The sequence below is a fragment of the Tachyglossus aculeatus genome, chromosome 9 (assembly GCF_015852505.1).
Source record: "Tachyglossus aculeatus isolate mTacAcu1 chromosome 9, mTacAcu1.pri, whole genome shotgun sequence".
Lineage (NCBI taxonomy): Eukaryota > Metazoa > Chordata > Mammalia > Monotremata > Tachyglossidae > Tachyglossus > Tachyglossus aculeatus.
The window spans coordinates 21,344,758-21,362,966 of NC_052074.1; the positions used below are offsets into that span (position 1 = coordinate 21,344,758).

Consider the following 18,209-nt stretch of genomic DNA (forward strand, 5'->3'; position numbering starts at 1 on the left):
AGTACACTCCAAGCGCTTAGTACACGGCTCTGCACATAGTAAGCACCCCAATAAATACCACTGATTGATTGATCTCCGCCTCCTAGCTACAGTTCTGCTTGCACCTGCTGGGTGATGCTTGTTGCAATCCAACTATGGTATTTATTGAGACCTTTCTGTGCATAGAGCACTGTATGGTGCGCTTGGGAAAGTATAATACAACAGAGTTGGCAGACATCATCCCTGCCCACAAGGAACTCACAATCAACAGATGCAGAGTTGGCAGACATCATCTCTGCCCACAAGGAACTCACAATCAACAGATGCAGAGAGGAGTAACCAACCACCGGAGGTTTTTGAGAAATGGGAAGACATGCGCAAAACCACGTCTCAGGAAAATGATCCGGGCTATGAGGGAAATGTGGACTGGAGAAGGGAAGAGACTGGAGGCAGGATGGTCTCTGAGGAGGTTGACACGGGCAACAGTTTCATTTCCCTCCACCTCTCATACAAGTGTATTAACAGACCGAACAAATAAGGTCTAAAGAGTTGCAGAAAAAAAAACCCAGACTTTAGAAAAACATTGTGTGAAAACACATATTTCTTGGTACAAAGACTGTTGTGATTTACAGTAGGCCAGTTTCCAATGTTTCCTCAGCCAGGGCAGACTAAGGATTTCCTGTCCTCCATGGCAACGGTTTTGCACTCCCGGAGCTCCAAGACGATGCCAACAATCACTGAAGAGGTAAAAGCTCTTTTTTTTTTAAAGTCACAAAGTGCTTTAATTGGGTCACTTTGTTTGGCTTTGTTCCTGCCATTAAGTTTTAATTTGTTTTAAGACATTAATTTTTCAGAGTCGGTCTCTAGCCAGAGAGCACAGCCCTAGCCCCTCTCTGGAAATGAAAGGAACAAATTTAGGTGGTCAGCTGAGGGAGTGGTCACTTACAGATTCTGAACCACAGAGATGGTGAAAAGGGCAAAGGTCTAGACATTTCCATGCAGAGTAAGTTATTAAAAAAGCCTCTTTCACAATAAAATTGGTCCCGTCTATTTTATCACAGAGTTCTTTATAAAGAACCTCTAGATCACTGAGTGTGTTCAATTACAATGGGATGCTGGGATCAACAAAAATTTTGGCTTATGGAGATTTTGTAATAAGGGAGTTTCATCGTCCAGGAAACTACTCCTGCCAATAATAGAAACAAGAAAGGGAGGAGGGGAAAAGTTGTGAGAAGAAAAATCATTTCATAGTAACCCAAGTGAATTAATAGTAATATAGTTACAACAAGCAACTCCTTGAGGAAACCATTCCCATTATCACCAGGGCTCAGGCCATCATTAAGTTTGGGAGGGCAAACAGACCAAGGGACAGAGGAGTGGATGTGGGGTTTAAAATCGGAAGAGACCAAGTTTCATGGAACTAGATCAGCATTATACAATAGGAATCCTGGCCTGCATTACTTAGGGAAATTTGGCTTTGCAGAGGCTTTTCTTTAATGGTTCTCTGGCCTTCCACTGATATGTTTGTATGTATTTATTACTCTGCTTTACTTGTACATATTTATTCTATTTATTTCATTCTGTTAATATGTTTTGTTCTCTGTCTCCCCCTTCTAGACCGTGAGCCTACTGTTGGGTAGGGACCGTCTCTATATGTTGCCAACTTGTACTCCCCAAGCGCTTAGTACAGTGCTCTGCACACAGTAAGCACTCAATAAATACGATTGAATGAATGAATGAACTGAACAATTTGGTTTCACCAAAAATTTCTTCTAGCAAAATTTTATTTAACACTCGTCCCAGTAGCCCCACTCTGAAATCGGGTCACATGATATCTATCAGCATCCCCAAAAAGACTCCCACAATAAAACAAGCATTTTAAGAAGTATGAAGTTGGGCCTGAAATCAGAGTACTGAAACAGCCCACAAAAATCCTGGGTGGGATTTCCGCTCTGCGTGGATGCCATATGGAATTACTTGGAATCGCAAATGCCATGAAATTCCTCCTACCTCGGGCACATGAAAGCCCTAACTGAATGTATATTCCTTCAGCAGATGGATTACGCAGGAATGCACAGGTAATCTTAGTTAAATCTGTTCCACGTGTGGGCAAGAATCTCGGGCAAATGCCGAATTAGGCTGACTTTGCCTGCCACCTACAGACACAAGAAAATCAGTGCGAACAGTTTCTATATCCACAAGTTTAAACCAAACATCAAACTGAGCCAAACCCTCCAACCAGCAAGATAAGCATAAATCCAATGTAATTCCTAAAACAGAGATGAAAATACTAGTGCCAAGTCGACGTGAATCATGCTGAGGTGCGCCTATTTGTAAAGCACTCTTCTAAGCGCAGACTGTGAGCCCACTGTTGGGTAGGGACCGTCTCTATGTGTTGCCAACTTGTAGTTCCCAAGCGCTTAGTACGTAATAATAATAATACTGATGGCATTTATTAAGCACTTACTATGTGCAAAGCACTGTTCTAAACACTGGGGAGTTTACAAGGTGATCGGGTTGTCCCATGTGGGGCTCACCGGCTTAATCCCCATTTTACAGATGAGGGAACTGAGGCATAGAGATTTGTACGTATCCTATTTATTTTATTTTGTTAGTATGTTTGGTTTTGTTCTCTGTCTCCCCCTTTTAGACTGTGAGCCCACTGTTGGGTAGGGACTGTCTCTATATGTTGCCAACTTGTACTTCTCAAGCGCTTAGTACAGTGCTCTGCACACAGTAAGCGCTCAATAAATACGATTGATTGATTGATTGATTGATTGTAAAGCACCAATTTAAAACCCTACCTTATCCACCAATTGAGAATGTGTGCTTCTGAAGACCTAAAATTTCACACAACGGTATTTACAGAACACTTATTGTGTGGAGAGAACACTGGATTAAGCACTTGGGAGAGTACAAAAATGTTGATAGGCATGATCCTGCCCACAAGGAGTTCACAGTCTAGAGGAGAATCTTAATCTCTATAAATCTCTCCCTCTTTCTAACCTCTCCAAAAATCCCACTTCTTCCAAAGTCAGATTGACTATAATAATAATAATAATAATAGCATTTATTAAGTGCTTACTATGTGTAAAGCACTGTTCTAAGCGCTGGGGAGGTTACAAGGTGATCAGGTTGTCCCACATGGGGCTCACAGTCTTAATCCCCATTTTACAGATGAGGTAACTGAGGCGCAGAGAAGTTAAGTGACTTGCCCAAAGTCACACAGCTGACAAGTGGGGGAGCTGGGATTTGAACCCATGACCTCTGAATCCAAAGCCTGGGCTCTTTCCACTGAGCCATGCTGCTTCTCAACCCTTCAACCATCTACTGCATATTTTTATTTATTTATGCCCATCCTCATTACTTGGCTATATATGCCTAGTTGAATGAATGTTCAATTTTATATTTTCTGATTACATTGCCTGAGAAAATATCTTGTGTCTTTCACCCCATACACCTTTTCTACTTCTCAAGCACTCAGTAGGTGTGCAGTAAATACCAATACTACTTAAAAGCTGTTCACTAGTGATCTGAACGAATTGGGCCAATAAAATAACATCAGACCCCAGCATAGATCCCAGATACTAAAAAGTGCTGGTTCCGTTTACAAGAAGCAATAAAGACATTTTTAAGTCATTCCTGTTCTTTTCTTTTATTGTAGTTCATACAATAAACTACTTGTAATAAAGAAAAAAAGTCCTAACTGAATTCATATTTTGCCCTAAATTTTCAGAGGGGATTGCTGGGGGTGGGGGGTGGGGGAGTGGTAACACCAATATGAACATTGCTTATCACTGACCCTGAACTTCCATATTATTTGCAGACCTATAAGTGTTTTTCCTCTTGCTTTTTCAGATGACTAAGTATTCTCTCTATTTGTATAAAAGGTTTACTGTACAAGATTACTTAGAAAAATAAATCTAACACAACTACCTCTTGATTTTTTTTTTTTACAAATAATTGGCCTAGTTGTAGAAATACATGATTAAGAGAAAAAAGACTGATTAACAAATGGAATGTTGAAGTACCAAGTCACCAAATAATTTGTTATGCATAATTGACCCCGAATCCAAAATATTATACTGGGGTGGGGGGGGGACAATAAAGGGTTTAAAGGGACATTTAGGGATGTGCAAATCATGCACCTTTTTCCAACCTGTGAAGATACACACTTCAAAGGAGCCAGTAGTTCTACTTTCTGCCTAGTAATGAAGTAGCAAACTAAAAGAGACAGTTGGTTACGTTCGCATGCAATTATCTTAAACAAAGGAAATAGTAAACTAAATTGATATGCGTGACTTACAATTTTCAGAAAGCAACATCTATAGAATTTTTAAACCAATATGAGTAAACGCTAAATAGAAATTTTCCACGGCTGCTGGCTTCCACGTTCATGTTCTCTTCGGTTCATTCACAGTAAAGGCAACTTAGTTGTTCTTGAACAAGTCAAGGCAGCTTTGCAAGAGAGACACATTATTCTGGAAAGGGGAAAAAAAAAAAGATTTAATAGTTATGAGATGAAGCCTGACACAACATGTACTCCAAAGTTTCTAAGATGTATATCAATTGGATGCCAGCATAGTGTAGTGGATAGAGATGGGCTTGGGAGTCAGAAGGTTATCTTACCTGGACGTGGTGGGACAGGGATTTCGTCCAACTCAATTTGCTTGCATCCACCCCAGTTTTTAGTACAGTGCCTCGCATATAAGTGTTTAACGAACATCATAATTATTATAATACCATTTTGGTTTAGTTTTTCCCCCAAGAGAAATTCAGATCCATTCGAGTAGAGTTAACCATTTTAACTTGGCTCTGCCCAAGAGAACTCTTCCCCTCTTTCTCCTTACACCTTAGGCTCATAAGAGTTCTACCTGCCAGCCTGACAATCCCTGCATCTGGCTCAGTGGAAAGAGCCCGGGCTTTGGAGTCAGAGGTCATGGGTTCGAACCCCGGCCTCACCACGTATCTGCTGTGTGACCTTGGGCAAGTCACTTCACTTCTCGGAGCCTCAGTTACCTCATCTGTAAAATGGGGATGAAGCCTGTGAGCCCCATGCGGGACAACTCGATCACCTTGTATCCCCCCCCAGCGCTTAGAACAGTGCTTTGCACATAGTAAGCGCTTAACAAATGCCATTATTATTATTATTATTATTATCTGTGTCTCACCTCAGCCTCGAAACGCTGAGTGTGATAACCTAAAGGGAGAAGGTATATACAGAGTACTCAAATACCCACATCAAACAAGGACAGCTCAAAACAGTGAATATGCATGCTCTCTCTCTCATGACTGCCACTGTACCACCCTCAAACAGCAATTATTAGCCAAGTAAACCCAAGGATATTGGATGCAAAGTTGTGGGCAGGCTTTGTTTAGCTGGGTTCCTAGAAATTTCCAGTCAGGACAGGGTAGTGGATGGGATGCTGAAGTCATTTTTTACAGAGCAGGTAATAATAACAATAATAATAATAATGGCATTTATTAAGCGTTTATTATGTGCAAAGCACTGTTCTAAGCGCTGGGGAGGATACAAGGTGATCAGGTTGTCCCACGGGGGGCTCACAGTCTTCATCCCCATTTTACAGATGAGGTAACTGAGGCACAGAGAAGTTCAGTGACTTGAGTCTTCATCCCCATTTTACAGATGAGGTAACTGAGGCACAAAGAAGTTAAGTGACTTGCCCAAAGTCACACAGCTGACAGTTGGCGGAGCCGGGATTTGAATCCATGTCTTCTGACTCCAAAGCCCGTGCTCTTTCCACTGAGCCACGCTGCTTCTCTAAGGTGAAGTGTCTTGGTGTGCTCCGTGAACTCAAGGTCCTGAAGCCCACTCACACAGGGCTTGGGGAGAAGGAAGAGAGCCTGGGAGAATACATATACACTCCTAGTGCTGAAAACTGATGTTTTGGGGGGGTTTTTTTGGGGGGGGGGGAATGAAGGGGAGAGAAAAGAGCCCCAGAACACCACACAATCAATGGTATTTACTGAGCGCTTACTGACTGCAGAGTTTTGTACTAAACCCTCGGAGAGTACACTATAATAGAGTTGGTAGATGTGATTTCTGCCCACAAGGAGCTTACAGTCTATAAGGGGAGACAGTCACTAAAATAGATAAACAGGGGAGATAATAGCCCAAAAGCTCCAGTGGTTGTCTGGGGCTTTGAGCAGGGACTGGGAAGGCCCTGGAGGTCCAACAGTGAAGTAGGGGAGGAGGGGGTGGTGTTTCCTGTCCTATGTCAATAACACCCTTGCAGATGCAGGACTGAAAAATGGGATCTGGGAAACAAACATTGAGTCTCATTTTTTTCTAGTCAGTCAATTGTATTTATTGAGTGCTTGCTGTGTGCAGAGCACTGTACTAAACACGGGAGAGTACAACAATAAGCAGACCCATTCTCTGCCCTCAAAGAGCTTACAGTCTAGAGAGGGAGACAGACATTAATATAAATAAATTACAGATATGTACTTAAGTGCTGTGGGGCTGGGAGGTGGGGGGAATAAAGGGAGCAAGTCAGGGTGACGCAGAAGAGAGTGGGAGAAGAGGAAAGGAGGTATTCGTTAGGGAAGGTCTAGGGAGAGAGTAATTGTCTGTCTGATATGAGGAGGGAGGGCATTTCAGGCCAGAGGCAGGATGTGGGCGAGAGGTCAGCCGTGAAATAGCTGAGATCGAGGTATACTGAGAAGGATAGCATTAGAGGAGGGCATTATAAGGTGCACTGACAATGCATTAAAGAAAAACAACCATCATTTAGACAAAGTTTATATATCCTTGGGTGATGCCAATTTAATTGAACCCCTGCTTGGGCAGACAGTGTAAAACTGACTGCGATTTCCTCTTAGTTCATGGTGTCTACTTTGTCCACAGACGCACAAAGATCCTGCACAAACCTGACACTGAAACAGAGTAGCATTATGAGGGTGAAGGGAATCATTTTTTTCCTAGAAGTGTGGTTACTGCCCTGCTAAAACAGTACATTTTTCTCAGTTTGGAGAGTGAAGTAACTTACCTTTGCGTGCTTTATTTCCAATTCGGACATTTCAATGAGATTTTTTCTAAATGCCGACACTCTCTTCCGCTTGAAACTGTTCAGTTCTACAGAACCAAATGAGAGAAGTCAGCTTTCAAAAAGAATGTTTCTGTTAAAATCAACTGGGCACTTACCTATGCTTATAAAGAACCTGTAAATATTCGCAACAAGAGAAGTGTTCTCACAGACACTCACCACCAATCAATGGTATTTCTCACCACTGAATTCTCTGGCCACCCCGATTTCAGAAGCCCTGAGACCAGAGGAATAAGATCAAAAGAGAATTGTGCGACACGCATCTCTTCATCTTAATAATCAGCACTGAAGTCTGACGTTTGGGCAAAACGATAGATTGGGAACTAGTAAGGCCTAGGGAAATCTACTCCCTTCGCCATCTGTCTCTCCTCCTCTCCATTCTCAACCCTCTCCTAGGTTTTAGGCCACCCCAAGTCCCAAGTTGCTCTGGACACCTACTGCTTAAAGAGAAAGCCTGGATGGTGACAGCAGAGCAGCTAACTCTGGAACTGATGGGTTTGGGTGCAAGATCCAGCCTTGAGAGAACCAGATTGCAGTCCACGATGCCTCCCTGCAACTGAGCTGGAGCAGCTGAAACTTAGCTTTCTGCTGTGAAGAGGGGGGAGGAAGTGGGAGGGGGAAAAAAATGGTCAGACTGGAAGCAGTGCAGTTCTCTCCACCTGGTAGCCACAGACCAATCACTCCAGCTTGATGTGGAGGGGCAGAACTACTTGCTAATACAGTGAGTCCTCACCTTAACTGCCGTTTCCCCTCCTGTGGCAGTCGTTGTTCAACCCCACACTCTATGGCCCCGTCATCCCAAGGCACCTCAGCAAGATACATCTCCCTCACTGGTGGAGGAGAGACAGTGGTGAAGAGGACACGTATGTAGCTACAGAAGGGGGCGGGTGGGTGGATGGGTGACTAGGTAACTGGGAGAGGGGATGAGTACTTGGCTGGGGCTGCAGAATAATGAATTAATCTGTTCTCACTTCCAAGCTGCTACTAAGCCTAAGGCGTAGCCAAAAAAATAAATTAATTAATTATGCATGTGTTTAAAGAGACTATACGATAGCAGAGACTCGGTAAAGTAATTTGGGGGCTAAAATAAAATTACTGAAGGAGGAAAAACCCCTTTGCTGGCTCCATCCACACTACGGTGGCTTTCTGGGCTTTACTCTCCTTCGGTCAAATGCTCAGAGCCAGGATATTCTCTCAGCTGACTGTACATACACAGCACCAGGCCTGCGGAACACTCCCCCACCAAATCTGTTACAAGGGCAGCACTTGCATTAAGTGCTATTTAAAACAATAAGAAGCTGCAATGGGATCCCACTAAGAGGCTACTAAGTCCTTTTTATACCCGATCACGCAGTAGGGAGGGAGTCTCCCGTCTCGAATGACGGACAGACCTTGGGCCGTGCAAAGGACTCTGTGAGAGCGGTGGTAGTTTGGGCGGCACCAGTCAGACTCTGCCATCCCTGACAAGTATGTTCCCGCTGGGGAATGGAGTGCAACAAGCGCTTAGTACAGTGCTCTGCACACAGTAAGCACCCAATAAATACGACTGAATGAACAAGGGAGGAGGGCAGGGATGCAGCTCATTGCAGAATGCACACAAAGATTCCTAACACACAGAACCCACCCATTTGTGACCAAAGTAACTATGTTCGGTAAACAGAGATATACAGGGTGAGTTTAGTATCCAGCGTGGTCAGTCACCTATTCACCCTGCCCCTCCCCCTGCATATCTAAAGCATGATACCGGGGCTGAGTCCTTGTGGAAGGAAGAAGGAAAGTCGTAGTACGAGCCAGGAATCGATCTGGGGCATCCCTGACCCAACACAGACAGGGGAGAAAGAGAAGAGGAGGAGGAAGAGGGAGAGGTAGCATCTACCATACACCTTCCCCTCAGGCTCAGGAAGCATTTCCCTAGCCCAGCAGTGGACTGGGGACTCCTGGACAGAACAACTTAGCCTGTAAACCAGTCTTCGGGAACAATCCCCCATCTCTGTGGAGGGGTGGCCAACAGGAGACAGATGCAATGAGCAGGCTAGGCTGAACTGGCCTCCACCAGGTAAGGCTTCTGTGAAGGCCCTGCCCTGGGCCCTTGGACCGGTGACCTCTGGCCGCTTCGAGCAAGAGGGTCCCCCCAGAGCAGACTGGTAACTTCCCGTGAGCTGCATCAGGCCCCGTGAAGCGCTTCCCATTCCCTGAAAGACAGACAGAGCGTCTTGTTTCTAGACAGTTTCTGCCCTACCTTCTTTGGCAGATTCCGAGAGCTGTTCAAACTTTTGACAGCACTCCTGCTGGTGGGCTTCAGCCTGCTTCACATCTTTGCTTTTCAACCTGGCTTTATCCAACGCTTTGTTTGAATTTTCATATTCAATCAGGGCCTTTGTGCGTCTGTATAAGAGATCCTGGAAAGAAGATGGCACTTCGATAAATTTCCCCTTCCTGAAAAAATCTCCGGGACACAAATTGAACATGAACAAAATCTAGAAATGAGTTAAGTATCTCCAACTACTCCAATGAGCGACTGGCTTTGTCATGGACCCACCCATTTCTGGTGGTCCTCCTCCAGTTGCCACACAGCCAGTGGCAAGGGACATGGCATCTTAACTTGCCCATCCAGGATTCTCTCTCTCAGGCACTGCCAAGCATGCAACCCATGATGGATTAAGGACTGGTCTCAAGAATTATGTTATGTACAGAATAATAATAACAACAGCGTTCGTTAAATGCTTAATATGTGCAAAGCACAGTATTAAGGACTGGAGTAGATCTACTATAAAAATATCAGACATAGTCCCTCCCACATGGGGCTCACAGTCTAATAAGAAGGGAACAATTTAATCCCCATTTTTCAGGAAACTGAGGCACAGTTAAGGGACTTGCCCAAGATCACTCGGCAGGCAAATAGTAGAGCCACGATTAGATTCCAGGTTCCCTGACTACCAGATTTATGCTCTAACTTCTAGGCCATGCAGCCTCTCTTTCTGATTTATATAAGGTAGTACACATCTCATTGTGTCCTTTGCACATGTACATATTCACAAATACAAACGTACAGGTGTATGCAAATGTGCATGTACATAATAATAATAATAATAATGATGGCATTTGTTAAGCGCTTACTATGGGCAAAGCACTGTTCTAAGCACTGGGGGATACAAGGTAATCAGGTTGTCCCACACGGGGCTCACAGTCTTAATCCCCATTTTACAGATGAGGTGACTGAGGTACAGAGAAGTTAGGTGACTTGCCCAGAGTCACCCAGCTGACAAGTGGCGGAGCCAGGATTAGAACCCATGACCTCTGACTCCCAAGCCTGGGCTCTTTCCACTGAGCCACGGTGCTTCTCATAGGCAAAGGACACAGCAGTGAGACGTGAACTATCTTTCCACTTCTGGGCAACATGTCTTCTGCTCCTACTGCCCCCTCCCAAAAAATAAAATCAAATCCACACAACTCTAAGTCATTACACTGGCATATTGTATTGGGATGTTGGGGGAGGAAGAGGAGATTAAACACCTGACTCAACTTTCAGCTATCTTTCAGCTATTTCTCTTTAAAGGGGAGTGTTACTTACTGGAATACAGTATCATGTCATTCAAGAAAATTGGTCTTAGGTTTTCCTTAAAATTGGTCTAAAAACACCACAACCTCACTTAAACACTGTCTTCTGTTTGGAAAACAATTCCTTCCTTGCCTGACAACATTAAATTCCCTTATAATGATTTTTTCCCCTTCAGCCTTAATACCGTGCCTCTGCCAAAAGGTAACACAGACAAATATCTTGGAATCCCAAAACCACAATCTGCCCTTGTGGCCCAAATACAATCACAATAATCATGCCAAGTCAACATTAAAATTTTCTAAGCATATATTTGAATTACATATGAATTGAGTTACTTATGAGTCACTCAAAAAAAAAAACTCTGATAATTCTCTAATCACTGCTGCTGGCAAAGTTAAAATGTGTACTTTGTCCAACCTGATTAACTTGTATACCCTAGCACTTAGTACAGTGCCTGGCACATACTAAATGCTTAACAAATACCATTAAAAAGATTCTAATAAATTTTGTTACCAAATTTGGTCTGAGAGTTTTATGTTCCACCTAAGAAAATCTTGTTGCATTTGGTAATCCTTTCAATTTAGAGAACACCTAAATGTTTGTTTTTGATTGATTTGCTTATTGACCCGCCCACTAAGAATTCCTCCCTCTTACCTTAGCTGCTTCAATGTTGAGCATGTAGTATCTCAGGAGCTCTGACAGTTTTAAATCTTCATCTGAAGAAACACGACCTTCCACTTTCTACACAAGACAAACATAACTGATTCACTGGTGTTTGGCAAGTAGAAAATAAATCTGAATTTCATTAAAAAAAAAAAGCATCACGCAAAAAACCCAGCTTACCCTAAGCTTTTCAAACAACTCTGCAACTTTCAGTAAGTACCTGAAACACACAAAATAACTTTTTTTAAGCTTCTTAATCAATCAATGGTATTTACTGAGCATTTACTGCTCGCCGGGCACCACGCTAATCACTTGGGAAGATGCAGTACAACTGAGTTGGTAGACATGATTCCTGCCCACAACAGGCTACGTCTTCCTAAATTCATTTCTCATTTTCCACAAAAAGAGATGGGATGTAACCTAAATATACAAAATCGGTGAGAAAAAGGAGACAGCCATCCGGACTGACTGAAGATCCTTGGCACACCCTCGTGTTGAAGTAGTGTGGCCTACTGGAAAGAGAAAAGGGGCTTGGAGTCGGAAGGCCTAGGTCGTAATCCTGACTCTGCCACTTGTCTACTGTGTGACCTTGTGCGAGTCACTTAACTTCTCTGTGCCTCAATTCCCTCATCTGTAAAAGAGGGATTAACACTGTGAGTCCCATGGGGGACAGGGATTGGGTCCAATCTGATTATCTTGCATGTACCCCAGTACATAGGACAGTAAGTACCTGGCACACAGTAAGCAGTGAAATACCATTCATTCAATCATATTTATTGAGAGCTTACTGTGTGCAGAGCACCGTACTAAGCGCTTCACGGGGGGAGGGAGGGAGAGGGAAGAGCTGAAATGATCATCTGCCTTATCCAACACACACATACGCACGCACGCACATTCCCCTTGTAAACTGGGTCAATAACACAAACCAAAGAAGGGAGGAGTGGAGTGCCTCAGAAACCAGATTCCTCTTTTATGATCGGCTTAGATGGCTTTACCCCTCTAAGGGTCGCACCTGGAGAGTTTCCAGTACTCTACCAGTCTTACCAGAGGGAGAATCAAACAGAGGTATACCCACTCCATTCCTAGCTTGGACAGTGGCTAGTGAGTGGAAGGCCATCTGCTACAAGTCAAAACTCACGTATGCTGGGCATCAGTAGCATGAGAGAGAGTCTAGGGCAGAGACTCAAGTAGACTGTGCGGAAGGAGACAATGGCAAACCACGTCCATATTTTTACCAAGAAAACTCCATGGATCCACTACCAGAACGACTGCAGACGGAGGTGGGGCGTTCTGGGAGAGATGGGTCCATGGCGTCACTATGGGTCAATGATGACTCCACGGCATAAGACAATACATGGCTTTACTGATTCATTAACCACGGAGTAATCTTGTAGGGGGAGGGACCAAGAGCATGGTGATAAGAGAAAGTGAAATTGTATTCCACTGATGCCTAAATCACTCTGAGGACCACCAAACACACACCTCAAAATCTGGCAGAGCTGCAGAGGTTAACCAGGAGAGCAGTCAGGAGTTCCCTCCTTAAGGCAAATATGAAAACAAAGCGGGGAAGACAGTAGAGGTTTGCACAGGCCTAATCCAAGATTCAGATCATGTATCTGCAAATTGCACTTTCCGAATTTTTGGTGTTGAGACAAACAAAAAGAGCCCCACAAAAACCACTACAGGACTTCGCATACAAAGAATCAGTGTAAAGTGAAGGAGACTAAAGTGGTTAAAAATTGGATAGAAACATAATCATCAGGGCCAAATGTTAAATACCAATCCCACTGCGATGTGCCCAGACTCAACTGCGTGCCCAAAGGGAATATGGATCTGATTTCTGCGGAAGTCAAGTACTGGGATCTGAAGGCAATCGGAATACCTAAAAAGTTTCAGGGTTTGGGGAGCTTCTGGCAGCATAGTTTTCTTGGCTTCCAGTGGTCAGAGAAGCAGACTCTTGCCTACTTCAGTAGCAAAATTGTGGATGGGAAGGGAAGGGACTCCCTGTGAAGTCCGATGTGATGCCAGGGGCCACAAATCTATTCCCCTGGATTCCTAGCTGGGAAAAAGGTCGGGAGACAGACACCTCAATGTGAACATAAAATATCCTAAATATTCTGTTAACAAGCTTCAAAATTAGTAAATGGCATTCTTGGAACTTTGCAGTCTTCCCCTTTCTTATCAGGGCTGCATGCAAACATACACTCTGCACAAGCAAAACTCCTTTTATTGAGCAACTGAAGATTTGGTGGTGGGGAGGGAAGGGAGAAGGGGTGGAAGAGGAATCAATTTTCTTATGATCCAGGAGAAATACTTCTTCCGGTAACTTTTAACCAGAAATTTCAACATTTAAATCTCTCTTTCTCTTCCCACCTCGCTCCCTGCCACCCCCCACCCACACATGTTTTCAAATACATAAGATATTGGGGCAACTCAAAAAGCAAACTTGTTCTTTCCACATCTGGTAACCTCCCTCTTGTGATTTAGGAAAATCACAACAACTATGTGACCTTGGTGAAAAAGTCACTGCTACTGTTCGTTGACATCCAAAGTGACTACCATCTGGGAGAGTAACTGCCCTCTTAATTCCATCTCTCATTTTTGTGTCATCTCTTGGCCGCCTTACATCTTCCAGTTGAAAAAGCGAGCAGCTGTGCAAAATCCCTTATTATGATGACGGTACTTGTTAAGCAGTTACTACATTTCAAGCCCTGTTCTAAGCACTGAGGAAGACACAAGTACCTCAGTTTAGACACAGTCCCTGTCCAGGCTATGTAAGAATGAGAACTGGCATTGAACCCCCTTTTCATAAATGTGGAATGCCAATATTCTACACTAGGATTAGACAAGCCACCAGACTCCAGCAGAAGGTTTTTTCTTCATCTTATTCCAGAACTAGAAAGTAAAGGTCTCCTATCGAAAGAAACTCGGGGGAATTAATAACGGCATTTCTTTCCAGGGAGAAAGTGTGGAATGGAGGAGATAAAAATGCCTGAAGGAGTACTACCTGGAGGATATGTCCTAAAAAATGGGGAAGGTTAGCTCAAAAGCACTTCCTTTCAGAGCCCTAGGATTCCAAATTGGCCATGAATCAAGTTATCCCGGAGATCCAAACAAGATTCTCAAAAAAACCCTTTGGTAGTATTTCAGATATTCTTCAAATTTAGGGGGATCTTTCAACAACTTTGTAGTACATACTTTTTGATGACAGTTGGTTCTTCCAAAGCTAAACTGTTCAGACTAGCCGAAGTGTGAATATAGTCATCTGCAACATCTGCAGAAACAGGGATAACATTAGTGTCATTGGAACTTTGATGAAAACATTTAACAATAGTTTCAATTAAACAAACAAGTACTTTTATGAGATCTTGTCATTCTGTCAGCTTTGGCACATGAATCTTTGATCCTGTTGTAATAGTTTACAAGGAAGTTCTTCTCTTGCTCAAAGAAATCATCCACCTCCTGGGGGGAGAAAAAAAGCTTGTTTTGGAAGACCGGAGGTTACAAAGAGAAAAGGAGAGCAAAAGCCAGAGAACTGTAGTCCCTTTAGAGACAGTTACATAATTTTTTAATTCAAGGCTCAGTCCAACTCACACTGACAGCCTAAAATTTGTCACCAGTTAGGGATGAAGGAATCTATACAAAACTTGCCAAAACTGGGGCTGAGGGGAATTTGAGGGCAGTTTTAATGGAACCATTTTTTTTTTCCATTATTCAAACATGGTGGCATGTAGTTTCACTACTAACCATGGAGCTCAAAACTTACGTTACCAATATACCGAATATTGAAGACAAACCCCTTCACTTTGAGGCATTTCTTAATGGACATGTTTAGACAATATTAAATGCCTGTCTTCTCACCCTTCAGTTAACTGTCTCAGCTGCTGGGGAAAGATGAAAAATTTCCCAAGAAATGGCAAGTCTGGATTCGTCAACAGCCTCAGAAACAAGATCTCAACTTAGCAGCGTGGTCTAGTGGAGAGAACACATGCCTGGGAGTCAGAAGGACCTGTCTTCTCATCCCGGCGCCTCCACTTGTCTACTGCGTGACCTTGGGCAAATCACTTCACTTCTCTATGCCTCAGTTATCTCATCTGTAATATGGGGATCACTTAAGACTGTGAGCCCCACGTGAGACTGGGACTCTATCCAACCCGATTTGCTTGTATCCACCCTAGGGCTTAGTTCAGTGCCTTACACATAGTAAGCACTTAAATACCACAATTATTATGGGTAAGGAAGATGGCTACATTTTACTTACAAGGGTTGGTCTAATATCTCTTATTATTACGCAAGATGGTCATACATTTTAGGGTTCAATCCTGCCAATAGGAGAGCACGTGGCAGGACCCGTGAGGGTCATCCATTCATGGGGAAGTGGAGGAAGGAGCCGTCCAGCTTTTCCTCTCAGGCTGGATGGATTCTTTGGTGTGATTAGCTGCAGTGTGAGCTTCGTGTGAGATTAGTGTGAGACTCAGCCATTAAGTGGTGACAGATCACAATTATGATCTAAAGGCGTGAGTCCTGGGAAAGGACCTCCCAATCCTCAAGTTCTCCCACCATTCTACTCAGTGGGAAGCGTGGCAATGGTCCCTCTCCTGGGAGCCAGAAAAAAAAAAAACCACACACACACACACACACACACACACACACACACACACAGAGAAAACACTTCCCACAAAGGTCTTAAACCCTTGTAACAGAGATCTTATCAAGACTGTGATAAAGGCAGGGGAAAGGAATTCCCTTGTTTGCAAGAAACTGAACTGTCTAGCTTCACCTGGCCCTGGGGGAGCTGCTCAAAATTCTAGATTCATTCTTAACATTCCTTGGGGCGGGGGGCAATGACAGGATGGCAGGAAGAGGGAAGAGAAAGGAGAGACACACCAAAGCACAGATACTCCTTTTTCATACTTTAAAGGTATTTCAAAGATTCTTTCTTCCCAGAGTGAAGAGAGGCCAATTGAAAGCACTGATGCATTGTTAGATGAAGGGGCTTGTACTTTCCTGCCACTAACAGTGCCTGGGGAAGAATTCAGGGAGCTTGTATTCATAGCTTCAAGATGTGTTCCAGTGTCCCTTTAGACAGAAGGAGGTCCATCGTGGGAGGTAAGAATCTCCCTCCACCCCATCGGACATTCATACAGAATATTTTCTGCTCATAACCTCTCTTTAAGACAGGTTTAAGAGACTTTTAAATGATTTCTTGCTCCTACTATGGATAAAGGAAACAGTGATAACCTGGTATCAAGCCATTTCACAAAAGGCAGAGACTAGGAAGAAATTCCTGAGGGTTTCTAACTCAAGCTACTTGAGTGGCTTTTTGGATCCCAGAATAGACCTGAGGCTGTTCCCACTGATAAGACTTGATGTACCACCTCATCTTTGAGAACTAATATTATCCCCTTCACCCCCCAAAAAACTGATTTCAGTCAGTGGGTTTTTTTTTCTTTTTTTCTTTTGCTTTTTTTAAATGGTATTTGTTTAAGTGCCTACCATGTGTCAGGTGCTGTATTAAGTGCTGGGGGTAGATACAAGGTAACCAAGGTTGGACATAGTCCCTGTCCCACGAAGGGCTCACAGTCTTAATCCCCATTTTACGGATGAAGTAGCAGGCACAGAGAAGTGACTTGTCCAAGCAGACCAGTGGCAGAGCCGGGATTAGAAACCAGGTCCTTCTGACTCCAGTGCTCGTGGTCTAAGTGCTAGGTCACAATGCTTCTCTAATGTGGTTTAAGTTTGGTAGAAACTTCCTAAAGCGATTCTTGCCTTATAGTCTTTGTAGCATTGAGCAACTATGTTCCAGCCTTCTCTGAAAGTGCAGGAGGGAGGGAAAGAAAAGCTGGGTCCCCCTACTTCCATCACATGTGCCACAGCTACAGCTGATTACATCACTTAGCTCTCCACACAATCTGCCATGCCCAAAGTCCCTGAAAATAATTATTTTTTATCTTGCAATAAGCTTTTTTCCTTACTCAGCTTAGTCTTTTGAGACATGTGGGAGGGGGACTGGTTAAGGAGCACTGGGATTAGACATGTGCTGCAGCTCCTTTGACATTTTTTACACTGCCCCAGGGGGTGGTGTATCACATCTAAATAAAAAACAAATCTCCAAAATTTCTCATAATGCTTCCATGCTTCTTGAAAATTTAACCTATCCTTTGATACCAACTTCAACTCAACACTTCAACATACAGTGCAGTCTTCTCACACTTCCCTTAAAATTCATTTTTTGAGTTTTTTGCCCGGCTGGAAAAATAAATGCCCCTAAACTTCATAACAATAGTAAAGAGAGCCAGGAGTCTGCTTAACTCTTAGTGGAACTAGCCCAGAAACCCCTGACTACAATAAGACAATAAAAACAAACAAACATGGACACCTCCAAGTGAATAGCACCTTCAAGACCCCTGTGGATAAAATATTCTAGTTGTCACAATTCCTTCCAGTAGCCAAAAGTATGAGACTGGAGTTTCACTGACTTTAAGAAACTAAAATTACGGTCTCTTCCTTGGAAAGGTGTGGTTTTAACAAAAAACAAACAAAAAACAAAAAACAACAACAAAAGAAAAACGACAGCCTTGCAACTTCCCAACTACTTAGTATGAAATTCTACCCAGATAAAGTACTTCTGAAAAGGCATTTCAACTTCTACAATTTTAATCAACATACTGCAGGATTCATAAACTGAAGGCATTGTTCCAACTGGGGGAAAGTGTCTGACATCCTTCAAATGCAACAGAATGAATCCTTTATATCCTCTTTTACATATCTTCCTGTGGAAAAAAAAAATCTAGTAAAACTATGTGGCCCTGAAAAATTGAGGAGAGGATGTAATTTATTTCTTTCCATTGCCATGGGCAATGAAAGGTGGTTACAGCCACCTTTTCCAAAATAAGACAAGGGTGCAGAATGGTTTAGGAATTTGGGATTATACATTTTTC

The 18,209-nt window shown here is 43.2% G+C and overlaps 1 protein-coding gene across 1 annotated transcript in view; it reads right to left on the reverse strand.

Annotated features, from left to right (window-relative positions):
* Positions 1 to 4,072: 4,072 nt before the first annotated feature.
* SNX5 (sorting nexin 5) overlaps positions 4,073 to 18,209 on the reverse strand; it is a 37,898-nt gene continuing 23,761 nt past the window's right edge. Inside the window, exons 7-13 of the mRNA XM_038750852.1 lie at positions 14,625 to 14,730; positions 14,467 to 14,542; positions 11,449 to 11,488; positions 11,260 to 11,346; positions 9,286 to 9,445; positions 6,990 to 7,075; positions 4,073 to 4,460 (exon numbers count right to left, since the gene is read on the reverse strand). Of these exons, the coding sequence (XP_038606780.1) occupies positions 4,410 to 4,460; positions 6,990 to 7,075; positions 9,286 to 9,445; positions 11,260 to 11,346; positions 11,449 to 11,488; positions 14,467 to 14,542; positions 14,625 to 14,730 (606 nt within the window). The 3' untranslated portion in view covers positions 4,073 to 4,409. The remainder of the gene's footprint in view (positions 4,461 to 6,989; positions 7,076 to 9,285; positions 9,446 to 11,259; positions 11,347 to 11,448; positions 11,489 to 14,466; positions 14,543 to 14,624; positions 14,731 to 18,209) is intronic.